Source organism: Stegodyphus dumicola, chromosome 7 (assembly GCF_044657685.1).
Source record: "Stegodyphus dumicola isolate Sdum_Otavi_A_Nest chromosome 7, ASM4465768v1".
Taxonomy (NCBI): domain Eukaryota; kingdom Metazoa; phylum Arthropoda; class Arachnida; order Araneae; family Eresidae; genus Stegodyphus; species Stegodyphus dumicola.
This window is the reverse complement of record NC_140774.1, coordinates 49381037-49397484: the sequence shown is the minus strand read 5'-3', so window position 1 is coordinate 49397484 and position 16448 is coordinate 49381037. Positions and strand designations below refer to the sequence as shown.

General features: G+C 29.7%; 1 protein-coding gene across 3 annotated transcripts in view; it reads left to right on the top strand.

Moving 5' to 3' along the window:
- LOC118184037 (pyridoxal-dependent decarboxylase domain-containing protein 1) overlaps positions 1 to 16448 on the top strand; it is a 148687-nt gene that overhangs the window by 45428 nt on the left and 86811 nt on the right. For all 3 annotated transcript variants that reach the window (XR_015041999.1, XM_085820173.1, XM_035353672.2), the window contains exon 6: positions 4263 to 4455. Coding sequence is in view for 2 of the 3 variants with exons in the window: in XM_085820173.1 (XP_085676299.1) it covers positions 4263 to 4455 (193 nt within the window). In the remaining variant the exon portion in view is untranslated. The remainder of the gene's footprint in view (positions 1 to 4262; positions 4456 to 16448) is intronic.

Sequence of the window (16448 nt, the reverse complement as noted above, 5' to 3'; positions counted from 1 at the left end):
ATTTAGAACTAATTTTTCACAAAGACCAAGAATTGAAATTCATAATTAATAAATTTCAAATAATCCTATAAATGCAACAAAGAATTTAAAAAATGTTTAAACCAAAACTTTACAAGCAAGCAAAACCTCATTAAAAAATTAATGAAATTTAAAGAAAAATGAACATAACAGAAGAGGAATTCAATCAACTTCAATGTCACTTCATTGGTTTGAGGAACATTGAAATCTCTCTTCTATAAAAATCTTTGCTTTTTTGTATCCAGAATTAGCTGATGAACTATTTCAATGTATTTTAATTATAATAGTCCACCCGAAAATTCTGGCTCTTCCCCAAAGCAAGGAAAAAACAAAGTAAATTCTAATTAGAGTCTTGTACTTTAAATAAAGAGAATTCTATTTTATTTAAAGACTTAAAAACGTAAGTGAACTAATAAAATACTCACTGAAGAATTATTTTCACTGAAGAATTATTGAGTGAAAAATTTTGTCAAAATTTTAAACTTTAAACATGTAGCATGTAATCCAAGGAATTTAAAACGTTAGTGAAATTATAAAACATAGTCAGAAAGATCTAATAAAAACTCACAAGAAGTAATTAAAAACTTCAAGCCCTCTCATTAGACACAAATCAAAACTATGAGATTCATTACAGTAGTGAAGTACAAGTTTGCCATTTTGGCTTCATTGGTGAAACTAAAGAACCTTGGTGAAAAAGTAATCGCTCAAAAGACTAAAATTTGAACAAAAGATGGAATTTTGAAACCAAATGAAAAATTTTTAAATATTTCAATAAAAAATATTTATATTTTAAACAAAGAAAAAGATTACTTTATTAATTAATTGACATTTAAGTAAATTCTGACTCTTTTAAAACAAAAATGAGAATACAGAATATCATTCAGTAAAAAACTTTAATTAAATTTTAAAATAAATTAATCTTAAAAAAAAAAAAAAAAAAAAAAAAAAAAAAAGCTTTGGAAAGGTGCCCAATAAGTGGTCAAAAAGTTTTTAATAATTGTTTTGTAGATATGAGTAGAAAAATCCATAAATTTGAATTTTAGATTTTTTAATATTGTTATTTAAAATTACAGAAAAAGGTTGAAAAAAGGAAGTAAAGGAACTATGTTAGAAAAGTAAAAAGTCTTCATGTCATGGGCTTATAATGACGACTTTGAATATACAAGACCCTTATTTAGTAACAGAATAGTAATTAAGAGGGGGGGGAACTTATATATCTTTTAAAACATCCTTCTTTATCCTTTTCTTTTGGAGCTTTCAGATAAAATTTCATACTTTTAAAAAGTATTATAGGGTATTGACTACTCCAAATTTCTTTAATACACTATTAATGAATGAATTTTAAAGGAATTTCATTATCTTTTAAAATTTTAGTGAGAATTAGAATTTCTTCTTTTTGTGTTTCTATTTCAGTGTAAACTTTTTTAATTCTAATGAAAAAAAAAAGTTTTACCTTAACTTTACGTAGTATTTAAATAAATCAGTTTATTGCTGTTTGCTGATAGTTGCAGTCATATTCAGTTACATTTATCTTCTTTTACACTGATTTTTAATAAGTTACTGAAGCAATTAAGAAGTAAAAAAAAAAAAAAAAAAAAACACACTAAGGGGGTATGGCATTTAAAGGGCTGTCAAAATTTTTAAAAGCCTTTTAATACTGTTTATTATCATCAAATTATTTCAAATTTTCTCTTTAGAGTAATAAGGGTATTAATGTATTTTTTAGCAAAAATTTAAAAATCGATAATTTCTTCGATTTTGGGGTACCAAGTCCCCTTTGAGACTGGTGGTGAAATTACTTACTTCTATGACCAAATGGACAAGAATTTTAGGATCCTGTGATGCCATGATGAAAACTCTGATAGCATTCTATAGCAATAGTTAACATTGTCAAAAAAGATATGAATAAATGTTTGAAGTCCGCCAACCAGATTCACGTTTGTGACACTATTGCTCGCAGTAGCTTATGCGTTAAGGGATAGAAGATTATGAACCGGTTCTGAAGACAAAGCTGCTTCATATCCTCTTTTCTCCCTTATAAAAGTGGTGGCTATGTGAAAGAGCACTGCATGTGAATGGGGCTTGGTAGGTGTGTAAAGATGAAACAGCGTACAAGATGATTCAGTACTGCTGCAGTTAATAATATTTCTTGGTAAAAGAAACCTTAGCTAATTGGGAAAAAAATCAATTTATGACCCACTTGCTTTTTCTTGAGTATCAACTTTTCCATTTGTTCATTTGTTCCACTGTGTGAGAGGGGAAAAAAAAATCAGAGGTCCTCTTCTTATAATTCAACTGTCACAAATGCAACCTTAACTGGCATTTCTCCAAAACACTTAGAATTGTTCAGAAATAGGTTTTGTTACATGCCAAAGGGGAAGTATCGCATGCAATTTCACTCTTCGCGGGCAAGAGGGAGTTTACTGCTGAGAAAGGGAAAATCCCTGTATTATCGGGTGATTATATCATTAGTTGTCTTTCACGCCTTTGATTCATATTTGCAGAAATAAGTGCTAAGATTCACATTGATTTGCTACTTAGAAACCAAGAATGTTTATATTTTTTCATAAGTTGTGACTGTTATATGAACAGTACAGATTTCAGCGCTTACTTTAAAAAATAAGATTCCTAAAATCAGGGAATTCTATTTTCATAGTGGAAGTATTCTTCTTGTAGTTTTAAAAAAGCATCAACAGGTTTCTACCCCATTTGCATATGATCTGCCCTGATCATAATTCATTTAACAACATTTGCCAATATTATGATCTTTTATACAAGACTATTTTTTTAAAAATAAATTTATCCTTCCCAATAAGTATAATTATGCAAATAGATTTTTAGCACAAAAATGAAAAAGAAATATAATTATTCATTATAGTATATTAATTATAATGATTTAAACAACTAATAATTTATTATAGAATTATTATTATTAATTATTCAGAATTTCGTTTTTTCAGTGTGTAATAAAGTACATAGATTTTAACTCAAAATTAAAAAAATATGTTTAATAATTATTAATTGCAGTAAAGTAAATGTTTATTTTCATAAAATTATTATAATCTTATAATAATTATATTATTAGAATGCACTGATAATATGATAAGAATTATAATGAAAAATTTAATAGTTAAATTATGATAGTCATTTTACAATAATTTTTATTTAATGTGCTTTAAAATTATAATATATTATATAACACAATTAAGTTTTCATTCATATTTTAATGAATATTTAAATAAATAAATGCAGAAATTAAACATGTCATCAAGCAGTTAGTTAAAGTGATTATCGGGATATCAACTTAAGTTATTTAAAAGTAATTTTCTGCGTCCTTAAGCCTGTGCTGTTTGTACATGGATAAAAGGGAAGTGAAAAGGCAAAAAATAAGTGTAAAATAAGACTGAAAGTGAAAAGGTAGGAAATAAGAACAGAAAAATCCCTACTATATGATTCTTGTACATCTTATCACTGTTTTATTCATGAAATTGGAAGATTTCAAGATTTCATGAATAAATTGGTCTGAATGGCACATTCATGTATGTGCTGCTCTTGGTCATGGCTATGGTGGTCAAACTATAGTATATCATTTCAATTATTAAACATTGTGGATTTCAGATTTTGTACTGCATTAGCTTTAGAAGCGGTATTAGCAATTTAAAAGAAAAATGATAAATTTTCTTTGAGAAGTGGTGAAACAATCTTTTCTATTTTTATGTACATATAAAGTTCTCATTTTATATTCTCACTAAATTATTTTTAAATCAATAGAAAATTAAATGCAAAAATGGCACACTGTACAGCATTTAAAAAATCAACAGTATAAGAGATCGCAGGAATATAATTGCTTCTTTTGCCTCTTTATCTGCGTTCCCTGTTTTATTTAAAGTGCTGAAAATTTTGGAATCAAATTCATCAAAATTAAGCTTGGATGCACTATATAGCCTGATTACTCATTCAGTTGATTGGAATATGGTTAATTGTGTTTCTACTGCAACAAATGGCTTTGTATAGAAGAAAGCAACTTAGTTTTCTTATGTATATCACATTTTTAAGTATAAATTTCACACTCTTGTTTAATAGTTTTTGAGTTTTTAAATAAATTTCGTTTGTAAACTTTTGTCTTTGAGACTCTGTTCTAAATTTAAAATTATATTAAATTAAGAATTTTGTTGTATTTTTCCTAGTTTTTTACATTTTAATGATATGTATATACAATGAATAAATTATGCTTATTTGAACAGGTTTTTTGATTCCCTTGCTTATTTCAATAAAGATAGTAAAGAAGGTTTAATACGTGTTATTCGCATGGTGCTGCATTCACGTTACATGCGGTACTCGAGTACTGGTTATGAAGCATTGTTTACTCGCCCTCCTGTTATTTATTATTGTGACTGTTATGGAGTTGGCAAATATGTCTCACACTTGTGCTCACAGGTAAATTTATTATTTGTTTGATAATTTTTAATCTGTATTTCAGCTTTATCTATAGCTTTATTTTTATAATTGTCATTTGTAGTAGAGAAGATCCTTGTTTATTCAAGTGATCAAACTTATTCAACCCATGTTTAATTTAGCTAGTTTTCAGTTCTATAAATAGTCATACAAGGGACCTCAGTGTCCAGTTTTCTTGTTTTTAGAAGGAAAAACAGAATTATGAAAAACTTTTCGCTTGGTTGTAAGAAATAATAAAAAAGGCAAGAGAGATTAGATTATCCAAATGGTTTTGGTTATGTAAAGCTGTTGGTTTCTTAATACTTTTTGTACTGAGATTAAAACTAGGGTTGTGGAGTCGGAATCGGAGTCGGGCAGATTTTGGGGTAAAAAAAGTCGGAGCTGGAGTCACTAAAAACATGTCGACTCCGACTCCAGTTTTTGTTGGACAGTTTGAATTTGACATGAAATTAAAATGAATTGAAAAACAATTAATGACAAGCTGAGTTATTATTTTTATTTATGGACTATATACATTAATAAATACAGTACAAAGTCTGTAATCCGGACTCGTCGGGACTCCGGCAATTCCGGATTAGGAATTTTTCCGGAGTATAGATTATCAATTTAAATCTGGTAAGATGGCATGTAGAAATCATACAATTAAAAATATGAAACTGTAATTTATGAATTAAAGAGCAATTATGATCTAAAGGGTATAAAATTTTACAAAAAAAAAAAGAAGCTTAATATTTATTCGTTTACTTTATTAAACATTTCTTTCGATGCGCATGTGTGTAAAGCATATTTTAGGCGCATGCGTTTTGTTTGTGGCTTTGAGTTCCGGATAATGGACGTCTGGATTATGGACTTTGTAGTTATTTTCTATTTTATTGACATATTAATAAATAAATATAAGGGAGGAGGATGGATGTGATATTTGCCATTAGTGATTAAATTGAGTCATTTAGTTACAAATCTCACTGGTAAATATAGGTAAGCAGCAAGAACTCCCAAAATTGATGCCATTCTTAGTAAGTGAGCAAGAAAGGAGCAATTATTGATCAAACAATGTGATAAGGAAGTACATATTTGATGATAAAGAGGTTGCTAGAATTAGGAATTTTGTTAGAAGATGTAGGTAACCCTAATGTTTCACTAACAGAAAGACTGTCGAATGGTTTTGCAAAATTAGAAACTCTTCTTTCTACTCCGTATATAGCTCCCCCCCCACCAAAAAAAAAAACTGCAATCGGAAGAATTGACAGGAGGCAAGAATGGAAAAATGGGATGTTTGTTCTTTCTGAAATGAAGGGTTTATTGCAGGAGGAATAATTTCTTCAAAGAAGAAAAGAGAAACTAGTTTGCTAGACAATGAGATCTTGCTGGCTTTAATATATGTAGATCCGAAACACCGAAGTTTCTTGGATGACAAACAAGTTAAAAAGTCAGAGAAAGCCATCTATGAACTTTCATTAAGAATGAAATTATTCTCAGAACAATTGGAGAATTCGAATCAGGGCAGTCAAACTGCAGACATTGCAATTGAGTCTCTATCATAATCTTCCAGTGATGAATTAGATTTTGAGAAATATTTTTGGATAACATTGAAAAGGCTAAGGAAAAGCAAATGAAAATAAAGAACCAAGAACCTTTAGATATAAAAATGAAAAAATACAAACAAGATTTCTACATGGCTTTTGAAGAACTAGAGAAATATGATCGCGCTTGCAAGATACTTCTTTTAGAACTTATAAAAATCTATCCTGAAAAGTTAAAAGAAGTAACCCTAACAGTAACAGCTCTTCCTCCTACTCAAGTTAGTGTGAAAAGACTGTTCTCAGCCCTCAAGTTTATCAAATCGAATCTGTGGCCCTCCAACAAAGAAGATCTTGCCGAAGTTATACTGTTTCTTAGAAATAACTAATGCCAGTTTTTCCATCATGTGTATATGTTTACACACACACACATATATATATATGAGGGAGTCGAAGTCAGAGTCGGAGTCTTTAAAATTGTCGGAGTCGCTCATTTTCCCTACTGACTTCACAGCCCTGATTAAAACAGAATATCATTTGCAGTGCTGACTTTCAAATATACATCCAAAATTAGAACTTCAAACAGTAGTACAGTGCTAATGACGACATTGAACTTATTGTTAATTAATTATTTTGAAAAGGTGCCTTATAAAAGATTTTAATTTTCTGTTGTTTTTACTTTTGTTTCACCATATATTATGATTCCTAACTAATTATTTAGTTAATCCTCATGTTAATCCATTTGATTAATTAATTTCAAAAACATTTTTTAACCTTACCGTAATTAATAAAAGATGTTTTTAATGCCATATATTCTAATACCATATCAATGGTTCCTAACCTTTTCTCTCTTGCAACCCCTTAATAGGAGTTTCTAACATATAGAATAACTCTTAACTTCCACTTTCAGAACTAAATTCTCTCTCTTAATCCCTTACAGTATTTTTGCAATATATCTTACTGCTGTATTATTTTAATATGATAAAATTAATCGATCACAATGAAAATTGTCACAAAAATATAATGGAACAAAGACTGATTATTATTTATTTAAAATAAATATAGTAATAACACATATTTTAAAGCAAGAAATAGTTATTAATTTACCTCAATTGCTTCGAATACCAGTTTTTGTAAAACAGATGAAAAAGTTAATTGATGAATTTATTCACTGTTGACAAGGTCTAGGCTAATATTAAAGTCCTAAGCATTCTTTGAAATAGTATTATTCCACAGTAAACTACTAAATCTCTAATTACTTTAAAGTGAATAAATATATAACTATAATATAATTATATAAATATATAACTTGCTATATTTAAAATAAAAATTAAGACTCGGTCTTGAAAGGTTCAATACATTAGTGCTCTCATTAACATGTATAGGGAAAAAATAGACCATTTTTAATCTCAACTACTGTGAATTAAAAAGATCATCACGAAACTCCTTGTTACTTCAAAAAATTGCATTGTTTGAGAAGAGAATACTGTTAAATATGTTCTCTAAGCATGCATTGAGCAGCATCAAATTTTCAACTTGGTGTGATTTTTACCATTATAATTGATGTAACTTAATATGTAGAACTCTTCAGTTGCATTTTCATCACCTGTGTTAATTGATAATAGATAGGTTTTTAAATTAGGACCTTTATACAGTTTAGTAATTTAATTAGACTTTTATACAACTTCTAAAGTTTATTAACTTTTTTTTTTTTTTTTTTTCATTTGGGATGCTTGGTTTCTAAATGATGCATCTATAATGAGGGTTTCATGCTTCCATTTGATAAAAATTCCTTACATATTACACAAAGAGGCTTGAGGCTGTCCTCATCTCATGTAAATGAAAAATCCCTGTTATACATTTATTAGAATAATTTCCATTCTTTTACAAATGACTACTATTTAGAATTTTGATATTGCTAGTCAGTTTTTTTTTCTTACCAGAGTAATAATTGTATCTCAGTCCAGTTGATTCTTAGGAAATGCTTAGACACTAAATCAGAGTTACTATCTATGGTAAGTTTCTGTTCAAAAATCTAGTTTTTGACAATGTATCCATTTTTATTTCAGCAAACGTTTTATTTAGCAGCACACACGTGCACGCACACAACAAAACAAAACACTATTCTCAAATATATTCAACTGTAATATAACTGTAAAGAAAGATACTCAGCTTGTTTGATAATTCACTCAATGCTAAAAATATTATTGGCTGCCAGTTGTTTTATATGACTCAGTATTTAATATGAAAGAGATATTTTGGCTTGTATTTCAGCAATGTAAATGATGTGGATGGCATTAATTACGACTAATTATATTTCTTTTGTACCTGTTTTGGTCAGTGATGATCACACTGAATTTCCTTACAGTTACTTTCCCTTTTATTCAATAATAAATTTAAACTTTCTGTGCATTTGCTTTTCTCTGACTAATATATATTATAATGCTTTGTTGTTTTCTGCCATTACTGTTAATTTTGTCAAGTACTGTGTTACTGAATGCCTCTGTGCAGGCTCCTGACCTAAAGTATAACCAAGCAGGATAATGCCTATACAGTGGAAAGTTATCTACCAGCTAGCTACTGCCACTGCCCAGCGGCAGTTATTTTTTTGGCAAGCAAATACAAATTACAGTAATCAGTATACATAAATGAAACATAGACATCTTTGCACTATTGTGTGATGCGTGACTAAAGCCATATCGTTACACAAGCAAATATAACATTCACATAATTTGCTGCAGCGAAGACTACCTTCAACTGTTCAGAATGAACATCAAAGTAGAGTCTTGTAAAGGTCAAAATATTCATTTGTACAGTCTTTTAAATATAATAAACCAGTTAATATTCATGAAAATATTTAAGAGGTCCAAAAATGCTTTGTAATAAAATTCTCTACAAAACTTTATATAGTCCACACATATTTTTTGCCTATCAAAGTTCACAATTCACAAGATTGTAATTATAATGTAGACATATAAGTCCAATTATATAGTCCTCAAATGAAAGTTCTGAGCCCATCAAGATTCATAATGCAACAATATAAATCTTATAGCCACTTATCATTATATTGATGTGCAAGTCCAATAGAAAAAGCCTATCCTTTGACATCAAAACCAGAGTAGTTTTTAGTTACTTGGCAGGCATGTCACATACAATTAATTCCACATGTCCGTTATTCATGTATAAAACATAAATCATCTTAAATAATAGTAGATAATAATCCATTTTTTATTGTTACAGGACACTACCAAAGCAGTCAATGAGTTCACATCCATGTCATAACTATCATTGTCAATATCGTTTAAGTAATGACAATAAAATAATGGATACAGAAAGTCAAAGAAATACATGCAGTCAAGAATAATGGAATTCAAGCAGAAGTAGTTAACAAAGTAACTAAAGAATCTCGGCAAACTTAATCACAAATTACAAATTTAATTACTTAATTGAGGTAAATATTACCTTTAATACATGCAAAATTATGAATTACAGAATAGAAAATACAGAATACAAACATACAAAACTAAGTCATAATTACACAGTAATAATATCTTAATCTATATTGGTTAAAAGAATTTCTTAATTGATTCTTCAATTTTGCTTGGTAAACTAGACATCGACACAAACAGCATGATCAATATTGTGTCCAGTGATTGCTTCTAAATTAGATGCAATTAATGCATGATAGTCCCTCTTTACAATCAGAAATGCACTGTTAATGTGTTTGAGCACATTGTACACAGTGGCATGCGGCATTACAGCTTCTTATATGATGACCAAAGGCCTGGCAACTGAAACATCTCATTATTCTAGCATATTTTCTTAAAAGGGCAGTAAGAGAAACCAATAAAAATTCTACCCCAGAAGCCCAAGCTCATTATTAGATAATGTTTATCAATCTTCAGCACCCAGTTCTTAGTATTATCAGTGCTCGGGAAGCTAGTAACATAAAACAACTGCGATTTCAAAGTAAAGGGAATAAGTGCATCAAAAGATTGTCATATGTCCTCCTCAGAAACTTGAGAGGGAACACCGAAGATAATAACTGAATCAAGCTGCTATTTAGGTACACAAACTTTTAAAAGTAACTTCTGAACATGCAAGAATTGGATCTTGAAGTTTTACTTATTGACCTGAATTGACACAGCCAATTAAAAGTTCATTTGTCTTAGTAGAATGCATGGTAGTAATTTGAATTCCTTGCTTTAAGGGGTCAACCAAAGAGGCTAATTTTAGATGCAAGTTCTCAGATGAAGAAGATGACTTTTTTGAAGACACTCGTATTACATTTTCTATCTTTCCTTTTAGTATCCAGATGTTCCAAATACTCTTTTTCAATATGTTTCGAACCCAGCGCACCAGAGGACTGAGGAAAAGGATGATTGAGACATTTGAAAAGGTGCAACTTTACCACAGAGGAAAATACCTGAATAATTTTATCCTTTTTCCCTACAGGTTCGGTTTCAACATTTTTATCTAGCCCTAAATCCTCTGAAACATCATTCTTTAAATGAGCTGTTTGAGAACAACAATCTGTTGAAATACTTTCAGTTTGCTGAGATTTATCTTCATTAGAAGTATACAAAATTTCTGTATTCATAGATTGATCACTGAAATCCTGTGCGCTCACCAGCGGCCGAGCGGTAAAGACGATGAACACTGGTAGTTCGGTCCGAGGTTCGAATTCCGCGAACGGGCTGGCTGCATGGGCGTTTTCGTGGTTTTCCCCATGTGTAACGTGTATACGAGCCAGTTTCCCTTAGAAAGTCCTCCACGAAAGGCATCCCTCCCCTTAGGCAGATAGCCCTAGTGTGCTTTGCCATAATTAAATACACCACACCTGAAATCCTGTGCAGCATATGTTTTTTCCTCCACTAATTGTTTCAGAGAAGGCAAAGTATGAACCATTTCATTCTGTTGCAATTGTATAGCAAGAAAAAATTTATTATCTTCCAAAAATGTAACATGAGAATTTATGCTGGTCTAAAAACATGTAAACAGGTTGCCAAGCTTTCTTGTATCTTTCTTATTAAGTTTCAAACAATCCTGCGATTTTATCTTATCTTTAAAAAAAGTAATTTCAGATTTGTTACCAAAATTCTTCATATGTTCCTCAACAGCAACTGCCATTATAATAAGTTAAATAGTTAACTATTACAAAATTGCTTAAACAAAACCTTAGATTATTTTTCCAGCACAAAAGGTCCAAAGATTGGGGAAACAAGAAATTTTACAGGCAATTAAAAACTCAGAAAAGATGACTAAACTAGAGAAGGTCAAAATTAAAAGATTGGAGAAAAAAGAAGTTTTACAGGCAATTAAAAACTCAAAAAGATGACTAAACTAGAGAAGGGCAAAGTTAAACTGAATCAAAGTTACTGACAAAATTAAAAATAAGTAAACAGCAAAATTAAAAATAATTAATAAAAAATAATAAAATTAATTAGAACCAATTTAGAAGAGGATTTACCGTAAGAAGTACCTAGAAGAACAATTAAAGAAAATAAAGTTATTGTTCAATTGAATCAAATGAAACTAAAGAGCTGAAGTTAACATTAAATCTGTACTACAACAATATAAGTCAACCTAAGTTGCATATAGTAGAAAATGCTCCGGTAATGCTCTACGCTGCATATAGTAGAAAGTGTATGCGTCCACCTTAAAATATAGTTCTAACATTTCAAGAACTAATAGTGTAAGAATTATGCTGTAAAATATGAATACTGTTGTACAAAGAGAACGGAAGGAAAAAATGTTTGAAACAATAAATTATGTTGCGTTCAACTTTTTGTTTACAAATTTGTTAAATCCTGTCAATCATTCAATGACCAGCAGAAAGACATTCCCCTTTTTCGGCATTATTGGCGAAACTGCAAATTCCACCAACCTCGACTTCATCCCACTCTTGATGAGAAAAGCAATTAATGCATTCATTCATTCACTGACCGGGAAGAGAAAAAAGCAGTTGTTAGGGTATCTGCTTCATCTTCGACATATGTGTATAATTTTCAACCTCATAAAGCTGGAAAACCTCATGAACCTGAAAAAACAGTTCTGCTAAGATTATCATAATGAATGTTTTTATTAAATTACCGGAGCATTTTCCTAATTAATACAATATTGTTACTTGTCATAATCTTAGCGGGATTGAATACCTCAGTTAAAAAAAGGGCCCACAAATTAAAAATACAAGCCATTTTCAAGGCCAAAATTAAATTAACAAAAAGACAGAACTATAAACAGTTATAAATAACATTCTAAATACAAACTAACAAATCCCTTAGAAAATATAATACGAAAGTGTCCCACCAGTAGCCGAGTGGGTAAAGTGCTGATTACTGGTAGTTTGACATTCTTTGAATCCAAGTGAATGGGCTGTATTCATGGTTGGTAGTTTTCCCACGTGTAACGTGAATACGAGCTTGTTTCCTTTAGAAAGTCTTCCACGAATGCATCTCACTCCTTAGTCAGATAGCTCTTGTGTGCTTTGCTATATTCAAATCACCTAACCTAACCAATACGGAAGTACTAATCAATTAAGTATGGTAGAAGGAACAAGGGTTTCTGTATAAAGGAAAAGATGGCTTCGTCGGAACTTTATAAGGGTAAAGGACTTCTTTTATATAATATACTGAGGGACTCCCATGCAGTTCCGAGCTTACGGTCATTACAAATGAACTTACTGCATACTACCAGTGTTTCATGGCTTAAGCAACTCTATCATTAATACGTTTGATTTGCAGATGATTCCAATCTAAGGAAAGGAATAGCCAAATTTTTGCATATGATATACTTGTTATTTTTATACCTAGAAGGAAATGTATGGTATTTACCTAGCTTTTGCAGGTAATACGACAAAATATAATTCGCAGATTCTCATAGAGCTGAATCAGTCTGCTTTTTATAAATTGAGAGATGTAAAATCAATATATTTCCCTGTGTGAAGCAAAAGAAACATCTTTAACGCCCCGTCGCACATAGACATTTCATTTGTCAAAGCATAAAAACTTTCATTTATTTTTAAAATACAAGCAAACAGTCATTACTTAATATGGTAACTGTCTTAAAAGCAATAAACGCACTTTGAACGTTTAAGAATTTAATTTTTTATATATTTTTTAGTTCTTATGAGCATTTGTGCTTTGTTGTAACAAATATATAAGACATTTCTAATGTTATAATTCTAATTGATTAGAGGAATTAATTGGTATAAGATCATTTGTTTTTTTAATTTTTATGTTTGTTTCACGATTTTAAAGTTTTAATATTTTTCCACGTCCTTGAAATTTTTAATGGTAAACTCTTTAGTCATTATATTGTAATCTGAAGATCTCAGTTTCCAGCCTTTTTATTCATTTTATTTTTTATTTTAAACAGTAATCAGAAAGATAGGATAAAACGTACTGTAGGACGATGATTATCTGGGCCTTACTGGAAGTGCATGTGTCTTAGAAAACAATTAATACAGCATATAATTAGATAATAGTGAAAAATTTCATATAAATTAAGGCAATGAATAACATGCCCTACATTTTACACTACAATGAACTATCAATTTTAACTGCAGCTTCATTTTATAAAAAGACTGTTATTTAAGTACTCTGGATTTGGCAAGAAGTTGCCAAATGTGTAGCGAATGGGAGGAATTGAATATCCGCGGGCAGTTTGCTGCGTATGGATAATTTGAAGAACAGGGTGAAAAGCTGTGAAAAGGTCCTTCTAGCCTTATTTGTGTTCTCAGGTTAGCTTGTTGCGAAGTATCGAGTCACGTAAGAAAGATCCAAGTTTAACTAAAGGTCCGAATAAGTCTAATGTTAAGGACCATACATCTAGAAAATGAGTGGCAACTTTATATTTGCATAAATCAAATCTGAAAAGCAGTGGAGTAAGTTAGCTTCTTCCTGGGGGGGGGAAGAATAATTATCATAAAACTAAACCCACGTTGTAATTGTAATTAGAATGGCAACTAACCGATGTGATAAAAGTAGCCAAATGGCAATCGTAGAATTCCAAATTTAAAACAAAAAACAGAAATAATCAAAAGCATGAAATAAATTTATTCTATATAATACAAAAACCTATTATCTGTCAAAATAAAAAATAAAATAAAATAAAAAAAAAACGCTAATAAATCATAAAATATAAACAAAAAAATTAATATACTACTTCACAAGTTGATGCTAAAAAAATATTAGTAAAATGTAAATTAAACAAAATATTAATATAAAAAACAAATGAAAAACAATTTTGTATGCAAAGTAATAATAAAAAGTATAATAGACAGACTACTTTAAGTAAATGCAGATCAATAATGTAAATAAATGCCAGTTTACCATGTTTGAAGCTAAATACACAAGTTTAGAAAACGAAATTAACTATATCCTCGTCAAAAATCCATTATACATAAAAACCTATATCATTAAAAAAAAAGAAAAACGCATTGTATAAAATAAAATTCAGTGGAGGAATCCAAAGGCAGGAATAAAATGCAGAGATCACTAAAATATGACATTAAGTTTTAGCTTTATTTTTGTCAAAACTTATCTCTGAGAAATAAAACTTATACTACTGTACTCAGAAGAATCATTTGAACCAAAAACAAACTCTTGTCATTTGGATGCAAAGGCTATTTGTCTGTGAAAATAAAAATACATTTACACAAACTGTGACATAAATGATGATGTAAACAAATGCAACAAAACACACGAAGCACCATAACTTTGCTCAGAATCTTTGTAAATACATAAATTTAGTATCAGTAGATGCAGAAATACTTCATTTATTCATTCAGCACAAAAGGGGATGATGCCATTCAAAGCACAGAAACACTGAGTACACACAACACGCCTGCTAAGTTGTAAGAACTCAGTTGCCATTGATTATATATGTACAATGTACTACAGATTGGAACTGCTATATTAGATATAATTTTTTAGCATATGTTTTGACTAATTTTAAAACATTCAACTTATAGTGTATGCAATTAATAATTTTTAAGAGCATTTTCAGCTTAATTATGATTAATAAAATCTGTTTCTGATATCATGTTTTTAAAATTATGTATCTGTCTGATTATTATAAACAGTTAAATACGATTATTGTATTATTATGACATTATACAATTACATTATTGTGACATTATACAATTACATTATTGTGATATTATACAATTACATTATTGTGATAATTATAAACAATTATAATTATTGTGATGTACAGTGTATTGCACTATTTGTTTTATAATGTAGTCAACTGATAATTATAAATGATTCTGAAGCATTATTACAGGTAATTAAAACATCTTTATCACTGTATAATGTTTAAGTACTTTCTAATTATTCACCCCCCTCCCCCCACACAGAAATTCATATATTCATTGATGAAGTTCTGAATTGGCAAAAACCTTTTATTCGTGTATTTTTATGGCTCAGAGGCACTGTTTTATTCATAAATATTAACACAAAGTACTTTTTAAGAAACATTATGAAGTGTTTGTTTTTTATAAAACACTTTACCATTTTTTTAATAAGAAACAAATAAATTATTGTGTTGTATGTACAGGCATGGTTTAGCTATAGTGGTGCATGTTCTCAAAGATATGCCAAAAGCAGAGTAGTTTTACCAAACGTTGAAACCATGTGTGCGAATATCAGAGTTCTACTTTTATAATATATCTGACTGATAATTATAAACAATTGTTGAACTATTGTAATTAATAAAAAGTGTTTCTGATACTGTATATTACTAATATTTGAGCCATACTTCCTCCCTTTATGTAAAATGCTTTTATAATGCTAGGCAGTCATACATTTAGGCCTTTGCAGAGTATACATTATGCAGTGAAATCTTGGTTCACGATCTTGATTCATTCCTGAAAATCCAAAATATTTGTAAACTGAAACAATTTTCTGATAGAAATTAGTCTAAATTGAATCAATACATTCGCAGATTCCAAAAGGTTGCTTGAGAGAAAATTTTGTATAGTTCGTAATGCAAAACCAGTGGAATTCATTAAATTTAATACATACACAATATTTCACCTGTGTTAAACATCTGAAATTTAAGAAAACTTGAAATAAATTTTATAGTAACTCTATGAAGGAAAGTTGACAGTCTAAGTAAAAAATAGTAAAGAAGCCAAAAAGGCAATCCCCCGCCCCACTTTTACTTAACATTACTCTGCAGTTTCCCCACCTCTTTCACTTAACATTGCTCTGCAGTTTTTTTCCCCTTTTTCACTCAACATTGCTCCCATCTACTTGAGAATCTGTAAGCCTTTGTCCCATATTTGTCAGTTGGGATTTGCTTTTTATATCTTAAAATGTTCTTAATTATTTCTAATTAAGTAAGACATGGTATTGTCATTGCAAGTATATGCTATGGCTTACTACTGCTTTATTAGGGTGATAATATTCTATGAATCTTGGAAGTTTTATTATCAAATAACTAAAATGAATC